The sequence below is a fragment of the Sminthopsis crassicaudata genome, chromosome 3 (assembly GCF_048593235.1).
Source record: "Sminthopsis crassicaudata isolate SCR6 chromosome 3, ASM4859323v1, whole genome shotgun sequence".
Lineage (NCBI taxonomy): Eukaryota > Metazoa > Chordata > Mammalia > Dasyuromorphia > Dasyuridae > Sminthopsis > Sminthopsis crassicaudata.
Window position 1 is genome coordinate 169,514,074 of NC_133619.1, and position 12,301 is coordinate 169,526,374.

At 34.8% G+C, this 12,301-nt stretch overlaps 1 protein-coding gene and 1 pseudogene across 1 annotated transcript in view; one reads left to right on the forward strand and one right to left on the reverse strand.

Moving 5' to 3' along the window:
* Positions 1–4,601: 4,601 nt before the first annotated feature.
* Positions 4,602–4,720, forward strand: LOC141565145 (5S ribosomal RNA; annotated as a pseudogene).
* Positions 4,721–7,828: 3,108 nt separating this feature from the next.
* The window catches only part of ANKRD10 (ankyrin repeat domain 10), a 55,858-nt gene continuing 51,385 nt past the window's right edge, over positions 7,829–12,301 (reverse strand). Inside the window, exon 6 of the mRNA XM_074299546.1 lies at positions 7,829–9,536. Coding sequence (XP_074155647.1) covers positions 9,067–9,536 — 470 coding nt within the window. The 3' untranslated portion in view covers positions 7,829–9,066. The remainder of the gene's footprint in view (positions 9,537–12,301) is intronic.

Consider the following 12,301-nt stretch of genomic DNA (forward strand, 5'->3'; position numbering starts at 1 on the left):
CTTTGGGAACTCATCTGCGATATTTTCTATTCATGAGGATTTTCTCCCGTATCAAATCCTTAAGCAGGTGCTCATTGGAGAGTTGTCTGGCACTCTTTGGGCTTGGCTCAGGAACTTCTGCTCCAATTGGGTAAATTCCTGCAGAGAGACACTTGGAGAAATCAAAGATGATAGTAAACAGAGCTCCAGGACTGGGCTATCAAAGATAGAGGATTAATTTGATTCAGAAGAGAAAAGTTTGGAATCAGTCATGTAAGCTGCCCGCACAACCCAGGTAGGTAAGAAACTGGAGAGACTATAAGTGGTATGAGTCACAGAAGGCTTCCATTTCCTTTGGTAAGCTCAGATGGGTCCTCCATCAAAGGGGACAAGATACTATGAACCATGGGAAAGGAGCGATTTATGGTAGCTGGCTCTAAAAACCTATGTAGTGCCCCTAGAAAAGAGCCCTTTAGGAAGAATTGGGATGAAATATCAAAATTTACAGGGAAGAACAAAAAGAAAATCATTAAATATTATTGTTTTGTTTGGGCAGGTGCCCTGCTTAGAGGAAATGTCTTCTGGCCAAATTAACTGATTCCTCCAAAGAGAGTGAATATGCAACCTTGTGCCAAATGTGGGACAATTTGTATCGAAGGAGAACTAAAAGGAGCCAGAAAAACCCCATCTTTGGGACCCCCCTCTCAGTACCCCAGCCGGCCACTGCTCCGATGGCTCAGCTCCAGAACTCCCCTCCTTGCTTCCATCTCAAAGAGAAACTGAGAATGGGAGCTTGATTGACTAAAGGATCAAGAGAAGAATTTAATAGCAGTTTGTGTTTATGAGTGTGTGTGTGAGAGAGCCTGTGTTTTGTCTTCTGTGTTTCAGTCAGCTAAATTACAAAAGAAAAGATCTGGTTGTTTGGGATTTAAAATTGCTTGTCTTGTATCTTCATTTTAAAAGTATGATCTATCCCTATGTGGCTTAGGAAATCTAGAGAAATAAAATCGTTCCCCCTTCTCTATCACATGGGTTTAGGAAAGAGTACAAATTTGGAGCGAGAGATAGGAGCTATTCTAAACATTTTGGGAATCTAATATGGTGAAGTTTTTGAGGGGGAAGAGGAGTTTTCTTCCAAAAATGTGACCTAAATTTGTGTTTAAATTGAAATGACTAGAACTACTTTCAATTGATGCATTTGGGAATAAGATTTTGAAAATATGTGTGCTTTGATATTGAAGTATCGTTACTAGAAATTTAAATTTGTATTTGATTTGATTTTAAGTAAAAATTGAATATTAAAACAGAATTCTCTGTGAATTTGCCTAATTAAATCACATGCTTGCATATCCTAATTAGATGAAATGTATTTAAGGTACCATGTTGCTTTCTAAATTGTATTTTGGGCAATTTGTAAAAATTGTATGAGATATTCATTAACATTTTGTCAGTCCTGCCGGACATGTGGTATAAATTTTGTGAAATTTGATCCAAAAATATTTAGATATTACCTATATTCTGAATATTAAGGTTTGTCTTGCTTTGCCCCTTTATACTTAAAGGGTAGAGTTTATAAAATTTTATAGGAAAAAGGTGGTTCAAAAGCAAAAAGGATTGGTTGGGGAGACAATTGATATGAGCTATTCATTAACATTGTCAGCATATTACCTATATTCTGAATGTTAAGGTGCGTGTTGCTTTCTCCCTTTATACTTAAAGGATAGAGTTTATAAAGTTTTATAGGAAAAAAGGTGGTTTAAAAGCAACGATTGGTTTAGGAGACAATTGATAAGATTGAAGATTTTGAATGAAGCTTCTTTTTCTCTCCAAGCCCCACTACCTTCACTCCTTGCTGTAAGAATGGATAAATGGGATAGAGAAGGAAAGAAAATATATTCAGCATAGTAAAGATGTTAAAATCAAGTAGAAGAAATCAGGAAAAGTATTGGATCAAAATAAGAAAGAAAAATAGAAAGGAAACAGTGTGAATGAAGGATCTGAGAGTTCTGGGAAATTCAGGGAAATAGAAAATACTGCTACTTTAAAAACTCTGGCAGCAAACAGCCTCCTTTTGCAAGTACTTAATCTTGAGAAATGGAAGGAGAAAAGGGTTGGATATTGGAACAAAAAGGAAAATATCAGAACAAAAAACGAAAACAAGAAAACCCAAAAACAAAACAAAACAAAACAAAACAAAAAAACCCTAAGGAATATTGATAATTACCTGATGAGAGGAAAATGTTAAATAAGGCTATAACTAGAAAGATTTTAGCTGTATTGTATTAGGGAAGGCATTGAGGTGTTCAAGCAATGTGCAGTGTCTTAAGAAAATTTGGAAAGGCGGAGCCAAGATGACAGAGTCAAGGCAGGGGCTCACTCAACCTCTCCCCCAGGCCACTCCAAATTCCTTTGGGTGATGACTCTGAACAGATTTTAGAGAATCAGATTACTCAAAAAGCTGAGGAGAATATTTTCTAGCTGAAGACAACTTGGAAGGTCAGAAAAAGTATCTGATACTAGGGCAGGAGTCCAGACTGCCATCCTGGTACAGGTTTTGCCACTGTAGCCTTGTCCTAGTGTCAACAAAATAAGAAATGTGGCTGTATAGGGATATGTGTAAATGCAAAGCAAATATCTGAAGATAAATAACAAGGTTTTGAGTAGGTGTTCTTCCAGAGGGAAGGAGCCTGGCTCTAGAATATTCAAGCTAGGTTTTAATGAAATTACACCAGTGGGAAAACAGATAATTACTGGTTATAGCGGACCATTTCAAAGTATGGGTGGAAGCTTTCCCCTAAGCTCTACTGCTTTAAGGGGCGTTAAGTACAATAACATTGATACAAATTGTATGTAAGTATGGATTGATAGAAACTAATGATTCTGATAATGGAATATACTTTACTTCTAAGGTTTTATAAGAAATAATGGGAGGGATTGCAAATTGAATGGCAATCATACATGCCCTTATCATTGGAAAAAATGAATCAGATTCTTAAAAACTGCAGACTAAATTATCTTAAACCAAATGTTTGCCTATTGCTTTGTTAAAGAATTAGAACTCTCCCCAGAAGTGAGCTGGGACTTTCCCCATATGAGATGCTATTTGGTTTATTTGGAACAAATATTTGAAACAAAGGTTAAGTTTTCAAGGAATTATAAACTGGCAGCGTCCTTAGGAAGTTTTTGGAGTTTGCAGTTCCAGGAGAGTGGATGCTTACTAAGTCCTGGAAGGAGCAGATTAGGAAGGACCTTACCAGATGTTACTGATGAACTGAGACTGCTATGCAGAGGCTGAGAAGAGATGGACTCATGCCAGGGTAAAAGGACCTGTGGAGGAACCTTAAGAATGGACTGTTAAGGACAATTTATAACCTCTAAAATTGATTTTGCACCAGGGCAATTAAGAATGTTTTGATGGGAGGGAAGATTGTGCTTAGAGGAATTTTAATAATATTGGTGTTGAATCTGTTATTTATATTTCCAGAAAAATTTATAGGGACTCTTTGATTGGAGGAAATTGAACTAACATTTTTTAGGATGAAGAAATAGGATAGGATAGGATTCTTTAATGCAAAATTAGGATAGTCCTGCCCATTTCTAAATTCTCTGAGAGTTTTAATTGGTTGTCTGAGTCATCTTAAAGCTGTTCTCATTGTTTAGGAGGATTCTGAAAACAGTGGTCTGTTTTTGTACCTTTGAACATGGTTAATACCTGAGCATATAGTGCTGTTGATTGGTTATTGAGCACCTTAAAGTAAAATGATTTGTGTAATGTTGAATTTAAAACTATCTACTTAGAGACGAAGATAAGCTGTGAGTGTTCTAGGATGGATCTCTTACTGTTATCAATGTAATATTATAGTCAATATTTATTTGGGATACGTGATCCTTGAGAGCTAAATTCACCTGAAGCTTTGATTAATGAAACTTATTATTTTGCATTAAATTTCTTGGGACTGTATTTAATATTATTTGGAATACAGGTATGATTGTCCAATGGATCATCAAGCCAGTAACTCACATCTGAACGGAATTTATCACAAGCTACTCAGAAGACTGTGATCCTGAACTGTTACAGGTGGAGGTTAGTATCTGGACAAGAGTTGGGAAGACAATTTGGCCTCTGCTTAAGGTGGGATCTTTCTGACTTAATTTCCCAGTGGTGTTCCTTTGAATAAAAACTCACCTGATTATTCCTGAGTCTGGCTATGTATAAAGTGGAAAACTAAAAATTACCTAAAGTCAAACAGGGCTGCTTGATCCCATCATGTATGTGCTCTCAGGTGGAGGCCTGAGGGACCAGTTTTGATACTATTATGTTCATGTCCCTGCTTTTTCCTCTTACAGCAAATTTTTATAATCAGAGCAAGTGGTCAGAAGAAACTATGAGTACAACTCAAGTAAGATCTTGCAGTTTTCAATTTGAAAATATGTGGTTATTATATATTAAATAAATAGGTATTTGGCCTAGTCACATGAATTTGTTTCTTTTAGCATTTTTGTTGCTGCAACTTTTATGATAGGCATTTTTATTTGTGAAGGGTTACCTACTCCACTGACTGGGGACACACATAGTTGTGTCCCAATCTGTATGCTCAATAGGCCTGTTACAGGAGCCACCTGCTAGTGGCTCTACCACCTTGAACACACCCGATCCTGTCTGATCTCGGAAGCTAAGCAGGGACGGGCCTGGTTAGTACATGGATAGAAGATTGCCTGGAAATACGGGGTGCTGTAGGGAGAGAGGTAGAGAAAGCAACCGTCTCTGTCTCCTTGTATCATTATCATCCTCTCACATGAAAGGATATATTCTGCTGGTCGGAATTGGACAAGGCCCATTAGACTCCAGGCCATAGTCAAAATAATTATTGATCAGATGACAAAAAAAAATTTGTAAGCAGACCAGGCCATTTTAGATATTAGACTACTTGTTAGATGAATAAGGTAGAGTTTGTAGATTAAATCTTTCCATTTGCTATGTGCAAAGTGATAATAATGTACAAGTGGTGAAGGAAATTGCCAAAGACATCAGAAAATTGGCCCATGTCCCACTCCATACCTGTCCTCCCCATTTAATACCTCTTGGTATTAAATCTTGGTCTGTAGGCAGCTAGTGAAAACAGCTTCTTTGGTTCCTGCTGATAGTATTAAGTGGAATCATACTACTCCCTGTCTGTCTCCCCTGTGGGATGCAGCTTATCACAAGAGTAGTACAGACATCACTGGTCAGGATGGTCAAGGCTGAACAAACTGCAAGGGGAGGTTCAGTTAAGCTTAGAATACTAAAAAGACTTGAATGGACCCCAGGAGAGCAAGAGGACAGACCAAGTCCAGAAGGATTGGAGACTGAGAATGATAGTTGAGGAAATGTATCAAGAATGGTGTGAGGTCATCAAAGGTTAATAAGAAGAGGGATTGAATGGCCTCAACTTGTGCCTTAATTATAACTTATTTGTGCTATAGCCAAAAGTCACAGGTGTTTGCTTATCTTGGATAAACATACATTTCCCTCCTATTCCCCGTCTTTATTCCCATAATTAGCATTAAGTGTGTCATTGATTAGTATTCTTTGTCTCTGGGTAATCCTGAATTAGGATGTATCCTAGACTCCCCCAGCCTACTGAGGATACCTAGTCTGTTGGGAGTTTCCCTTTCATAATAAATCCTTTTTACTTGGAGAATCTCTGATTTGAGTAAGGGTCACTGTCCCACACAGGGATAGGACAGACTCATTGTGAAGATCAAATGAATATTTTGTAAAGCACCTAACAAAGGCCCTACCACATTTATTTACAAATGTTATGTTATAAACATATATATATATATGCATATAAATATATATATATATGTTTATATACTTACATTATACATCTTATCTACAATTTTTAAGGCATGTGAGCTACTTGAGAACAAGGATGTTTACTTTTTCTTGTATTTTCAGGGCTTGGCTCTGGTGCCTTGATCCTAGTTAATAAACACCTGAGTACTTTTCCATCCCTATAAAATGGGAAAGGAAGCCTAAGTGAACTCTAATAAGCTAAGAAACCTAAGGCTAGAAACCAAAGGAATCTGTATTTGTTGTCATTTCTCTAACCCCAAGGCTGTATGACTTAATATTGGGAATAGAAGAAATATTTCTTAAACTTAATTGACTAAATTTAAGTAGGCAATTTACTATTAAGTTATAATTCAAAGGCATTTGTAGAATTATATATGGGAAAGAAAAGATCCCATGGTAATAAAGCCAGGCCTCTCAAAACTACCGATATCAATTTTATTAAATTAAACTTGGGAGCCATAGATTCTTGTACAATGAGAAAGTTACAAATGAAGTAGAATGAACAGTGAGAAAAATGGATCAAAGTAATGTTGTATGCTAAAGTTATCCAGGGGTATTTGCAACAACAAAAAAAATTTCTGATGTTTTGTCTCTCCCATTAGAATGTGAGTTATAAAGAGTATCTTTTCTACATGTATGGTCAGTGCTTAATAAATTCTTTGGTCATTCATTTCTTAAATATCTGCAAAAATGTTGAAAACAGGGGCAGCTAGATATAGCAATGGAGAGAGCACTGGCACTGGAATCAGGAGAACCCAAATTCAAATTCAACCTCAGACATTTTAAAATACTTCTAAATGTGAGACCCTGGGCAAGTTACTTAACCCCAATTGTTTTGCCAATAAATAAATTCTTTTAAAAAAAAAGAAAAGAAAAGAAAAGAAAAATTTAAAAACACTAATGATCATTACATAAAAACCAAAATCAATTACTGCATCAGAAATAAAAGTTAAAACAAAATAACATTCATATATTCCAAGGGTGATCAAAAGAAATTTAACCATAATTCATACATTATAGTTAAAACGAAATCTCAAAAAGCCAGCAAAAGAGCTGAACATTAATATAAGTACCACCACAGGTAGCTAAGAGAGCTGTTAAAATGCTGTTAAAATGCAACAATTAAACTTATTGTAAGTGATCAATTCAACATTGTACAAAATGTGTTATCATTAGTTTTTCCTCGGAGAAATGAAAGATCCTATCCTGACCAATAATCCTGAAAAGAGATTCAAGTGTTGTGAATTTTAGTGCATTTCAGGTAGCTCACTAACATGGCAAATTCTGGAAATGTTAAGCTCTTTATGTCTCTGAAATGCTTTTAACAAGGTCATATTCCTTTTATTCAATAACTATTATATCTTTATTCTTTGTCTAAGGAATAGATCCTAATGTGTCTCATAAAAATCATCTGAATGCTTTCAACAGTATATAAAAGAATGCAATAGGTTATTTTACTGGTAATTCCAAAGATTATCTGCATTTCTCCAGACACCTGCACAGAGGAATGATAAAAACTACTCACATTTACATAGAGCTTTACAAACTTCCTTTCTTTACAATGTTTACATGAGGTATGAAGTATAAGTGTCATTATGCCCATTTTACACAGGAGGAAACAGGCTTAGAGAGATTTAATTGACAACTCATAACTACAATGTTAGCAAATGTGGAGTCAGAAATTGTAAGTAGACTTTCTAGCTCATGGTACGGTACTCCTCACACTTTACCACACTTCATTAAAGGAACCTTTTGTAGTGCAAGAGAGCCTGTTGATGAGTCAATAAAAACTGATATGTAGCATATACATGACTTAGAACAAACTGAAGGATAAAAGATCTTCTCAACAATATTATTTCTATAAGAAAAGGAATAATTATGCATATGGTCAAATGCACTAGAGACTGAAAACAGGCATTAACATGAATCCTGTTGGCAGAAAGCAGGATAAAATGGCTTATTAAGATAGAATTGCTTAACTATAAAAAAATAAAAGGCCACCCATGGAAATTTGAGCATATAAGAAATTTATTTTTATTCAATTTGTAAAGGTCCCTTTTTAAACAAACAAAAAAGGATGGCATAGTTCTCTTAGGACACTGGTTTATTTATTTGACATTTTCTCCATCACACCATTCTTCATTATGAAATCACCAAAGCAGGAAAACATTACAATACTTGCAGTGTCGCTACTAGCTGCATCAATGTTGACTTGTATAAAACTATAAACAATACAAATTCAGTGTAAGAATCCCTTAAGGATCTCTCAACTGGCTAGATATACATAGAAGTCTAAAGCAGAATATACTTCCAAAGAGTAGAGAAGGGGAAGGGAAATTCAACATGTATCAAAAAACAGTCAAATTGAAATATTCTGACCTAACAAATTCTACAAACAACAGTAATTTTCATTGCATATAAAGAAACCGTGCTAACATCCCTTCAGTGGGTGATCTATAGTAAAGTATTAAGCACATAAAGTAAAAATGCAAGATAAAAATATTATAACATAGGATTAACTCCAGGCTGAATTGGTTTGCAACCAAACTTTGGGCTGTGACCCACTATACTTTGTTCAAGTCATAAGCCAAATATTTTGTTTGGTAACTCACGCCAAAGAATGGACTACACATGTCCAATTATAAACTTTAACATATGAAAAGTGAAAACTCATTTTCAATGTCATTGAACTTAAGACAAAAGTCATTTCCTCCACATAAGCATTGAAAATTAGTATAAGTAATCTATTCTAAGATTGAAATAATTTGTTTTTTACAAAAGGTAAGAGCATGGGTCTTCTCTTACTAGAGGCTCAACTAAATAAGTAAATGGAAGCTTTTTATAGCTAGGCTCAAGTATAATAAACTAAGTTAAGTGATTAGGACACTCATTTTTGGCCTCAATTTCTATCTCCACTGGATACAACTCAGTTTTTACAGGAAAAATAACAATTTTTGGTGCTAGTATTGGGCTTGGTGACCAGCAAATGTTAAAAAAGGAACTTAATTCTGAAAGAGCATCCCACTGTAACAAAACCTAGTCACTAAGTCCCATTCATGCAACAAACTAAGACTTCACTTTAACTAGGAAATCATCAAATGGAAGCTTTATTTTTCCCAATAATTCAAAGTATAAAAATGATGGTTGTGGCATTCCTCTCCAAAATAATGCTACATGGATATTTCCTCCCAAAAAGTCAGTCAACAGCATGAATCAATGTGTTTCAAATGAAGCAAATACGTCGACTTTTAGGAACCATGATAAAGGTGCATTGTGCCCAAGATAGTATTATCATATTTCTCCTCCACTTTAACAGAATTGGAATGCTCAATAACACTATTAAGTTCTGGGATGCTCTCAGCTGTGTCCCCAAACCCATGGTAATGTCCATAGTGCAAATTATCTCCAATGTCATCTAACCAGGATGGTCTATTAGCTACACAGCTACTTGGGCTCCCATTCAGGTGCAGAGAGCCACACATATCAGGAGAAATGTTCATAGTCTTTTCTGATTCTTCAGCACCATTAACACTGGGAGTTTTCTGGCTATTTGCAAAAGTCAGTCCTGGAATTAATCCACTGCTAATTCCATTAGGTGCTGTTAAGCATTCTCCATTCCTGTTTTCCATCCCATTGAGCTGTGTCGTGGAAGGGAAGTCCAAATGTCCATTGGTGGCATATCCACTTGTCAATGTATTCAAAACGGAGCTACTCATATCTGCATTAAGAAATACACCTGTCACCAAAACTCAGAATCAATGGGGGGGAAAAAACATTAAAAACTTGGCTATACTTAAAATAAAACCTCTTTTTATTTTTCAAAATCAATTAGATCTTCTGTCAGGTACTGATAAATTTAAGATACCTTGCATAGGTATATTTTTTAAAATTGACAAAATAATACAGGTTTTGACTAACAATTTGAAAAATAACTGGGCATTTTTAAAATATGGAGCCAAATTAAGAAACTTAGGCTATCATTATTTACTTTACAAAGTAGTGTTCAAACTATTTATAGTAGTTTTCGAAATAATTGTTTTGGGAATTTTTGGCTATACCTGAAAACAATTCTTGCAAAGTAAATTCTATCTTGCTCAAAAGGAAAAAACAAATTTGATTTTTAAAAAAATATATCTCAGGTTTTCAGTAGAGAGGATTCTAATCCAGTCTCAGACCAAGCCTGGGATTAGGAACACTAAACCCTTAAACTCTTAGTAACTTCAGGCAACTTTAAAATCAGTTTAATCATGACATCCACATTGGTAGAGGGAGTTACCTCATCTATAGGTTCTCAAAGTCAATGAAATCCCAGGACCTAACCCTCCTCCTTCCAAGAAAAAAAAACAACACAAAAGGGCTTTCAGAAAGGATTCAAATGAAGTGTAATACTTCATTCAACATCAGGAAAAACAGTATGGTAAAGTAATTGAAGCAAGTTAATTACAGTAGCTTTTTGTAAGAATGTAAGACAACACAAAGTGTTCTAAAAGCAATTTCAGACCAATAATTTAGGAAAAAGCATATGCAAATTTTAAAGGAATAGCTTTCTTTAAGTAACATTCAAAATTGACATAATCCATATGCAAAACGCCAAGTGACAACAACACTGGCAGAATGCACAGACCAGAATGCTTACAAAAAGAAAACATGGAAATATTAATAAAATTCATGCAAAAAGGTCATTTTGAATAGCTAGTTTTGAATTTTATTAAAATTATATTTAGGATATGTCAGCCACATTTCAAAAAAACATAAGTAGGGGGAACATTGGATTTTGAAGCTTAGACAAAAATTTATTTAATAAAATATTGATAAAGGAAAAAAATATCTATTACAAGTACTGGAATAGACCAATACATATTACAATTCTGTTTATAACTCAGTGTATATGCAGTCATGAATACAGAGAATAAAATGGTTTAAAATTGCTTCTAACCTGGGACTATTAAGTAAGGTTTGCCACTTAAAGTGCTGTTTTATTATAATAAAAAGTAGTCTTACAATGACCATTTCAAAAAATCCATTTCTAATAGCTTTTCACATATAGAAGCATTTGATGCATATCTTATTACCCTTATACAACAGTGCCCTGCCAAAGTGCATATTTTTAATCTTTTCCAGTCTAAGTAGTTTTCTACATTGCACATTAATGCTACATCTTCGTTCTCCCTCAACCTCATTTTCAACCCATACCCCCATCTCACCCCTTTCAAAAAAAAAAAAAAAAGTAAATAAAAGGTTGAAGACAAAAGTTTACAATGTTCTATTAATAATTAATTTTTGTCTGGTAACAAGTTTATAAAGTTTTTAAAGTTAAAAATACATTAATCAAGACCTTGGATTCCATAAAATCTGCTAAATTGGTCTAACTATGAAGGAAAATGGATACTTTCTCTGATCTTTCAAGTTGAACCTATAATCTTAAACAATAGTGTAATAGTGTAATGGAAAGAACACTGGATTTAAAAAAATGAGAATTCTGACAGCCAATTTTGTCATTTCTGTTGTTTGACCAATGTCTGATCAATGATATAACCACTCTCATCCTTAGTCTCCTCATCTATTATATGGGGATGAGATTTTTACTCCATGTCACAGCCAAGCATAAACATCAGCTGTTAATTACTTAAATTCAAGAGTAGATGGTGAGCTAAATAACAAGTATATGTAAAAAGTATTAACATCCACCACCAAAAAACCAAACAAAAACCCAGAAACCCAAATCTCCAGGGCTAGTTGCCTTAGAGGTGGTAACTAATTCATTCCTATTTTTCAAAAACAAAGATATCTTCTTTAAAGATAAAATCTGTCTATGGAGAAACAGTATCCACTTGAAAGATAAGAGAAAAAAAGAAAAAGAAAAAACAAAAACAAACAAAAAAACCAAAACAAAACCCCTGACCATTCAAGTATATTTGTCCAATTAATTATCCAAATCTCTTTAATGAGATGGAGACAGTAGACAGTATAATTGAGTTCCCAAAGGTAATTAAAATAGCTAGTCAACTGCTCAAAAAATGGGGTCTGTGGCTTCAATCCTAGCTTACTTTAATATGTACTTTTTAAGGAAGACAATGGGAAGGTGGGCAGCCTATTTTCATAACTTAGGTAAAATTAAAAATTGCTATAAAGGGTGTGGTATTTCCTCAAGCAGCTAGGTTAAAGCAAATTAGTTCCAGGGAATCAACAACCTAAAAAAAGCCCAAGCCACATAAATACAGCCTCATAACACTATCACAAAGTAAAACAAAAATTGTAAACCCACAGAATCTTATTTTAACATAATAAAATATGATGACAAGACCATCTCGGATCCTGCTCCAAAGGGTTTGGTTAGTACAGTCAATCCCAAATCTGCCACTTGACATTTTACCATTCTGCTCATTTAATGCTGCCTAATAAAGACCTATACTTCTCTTCTTGCTGCCTTTACCTGCTCATTCCACAGTTTCCACCGATGTCCGAACAGACGAAGGCAACAGC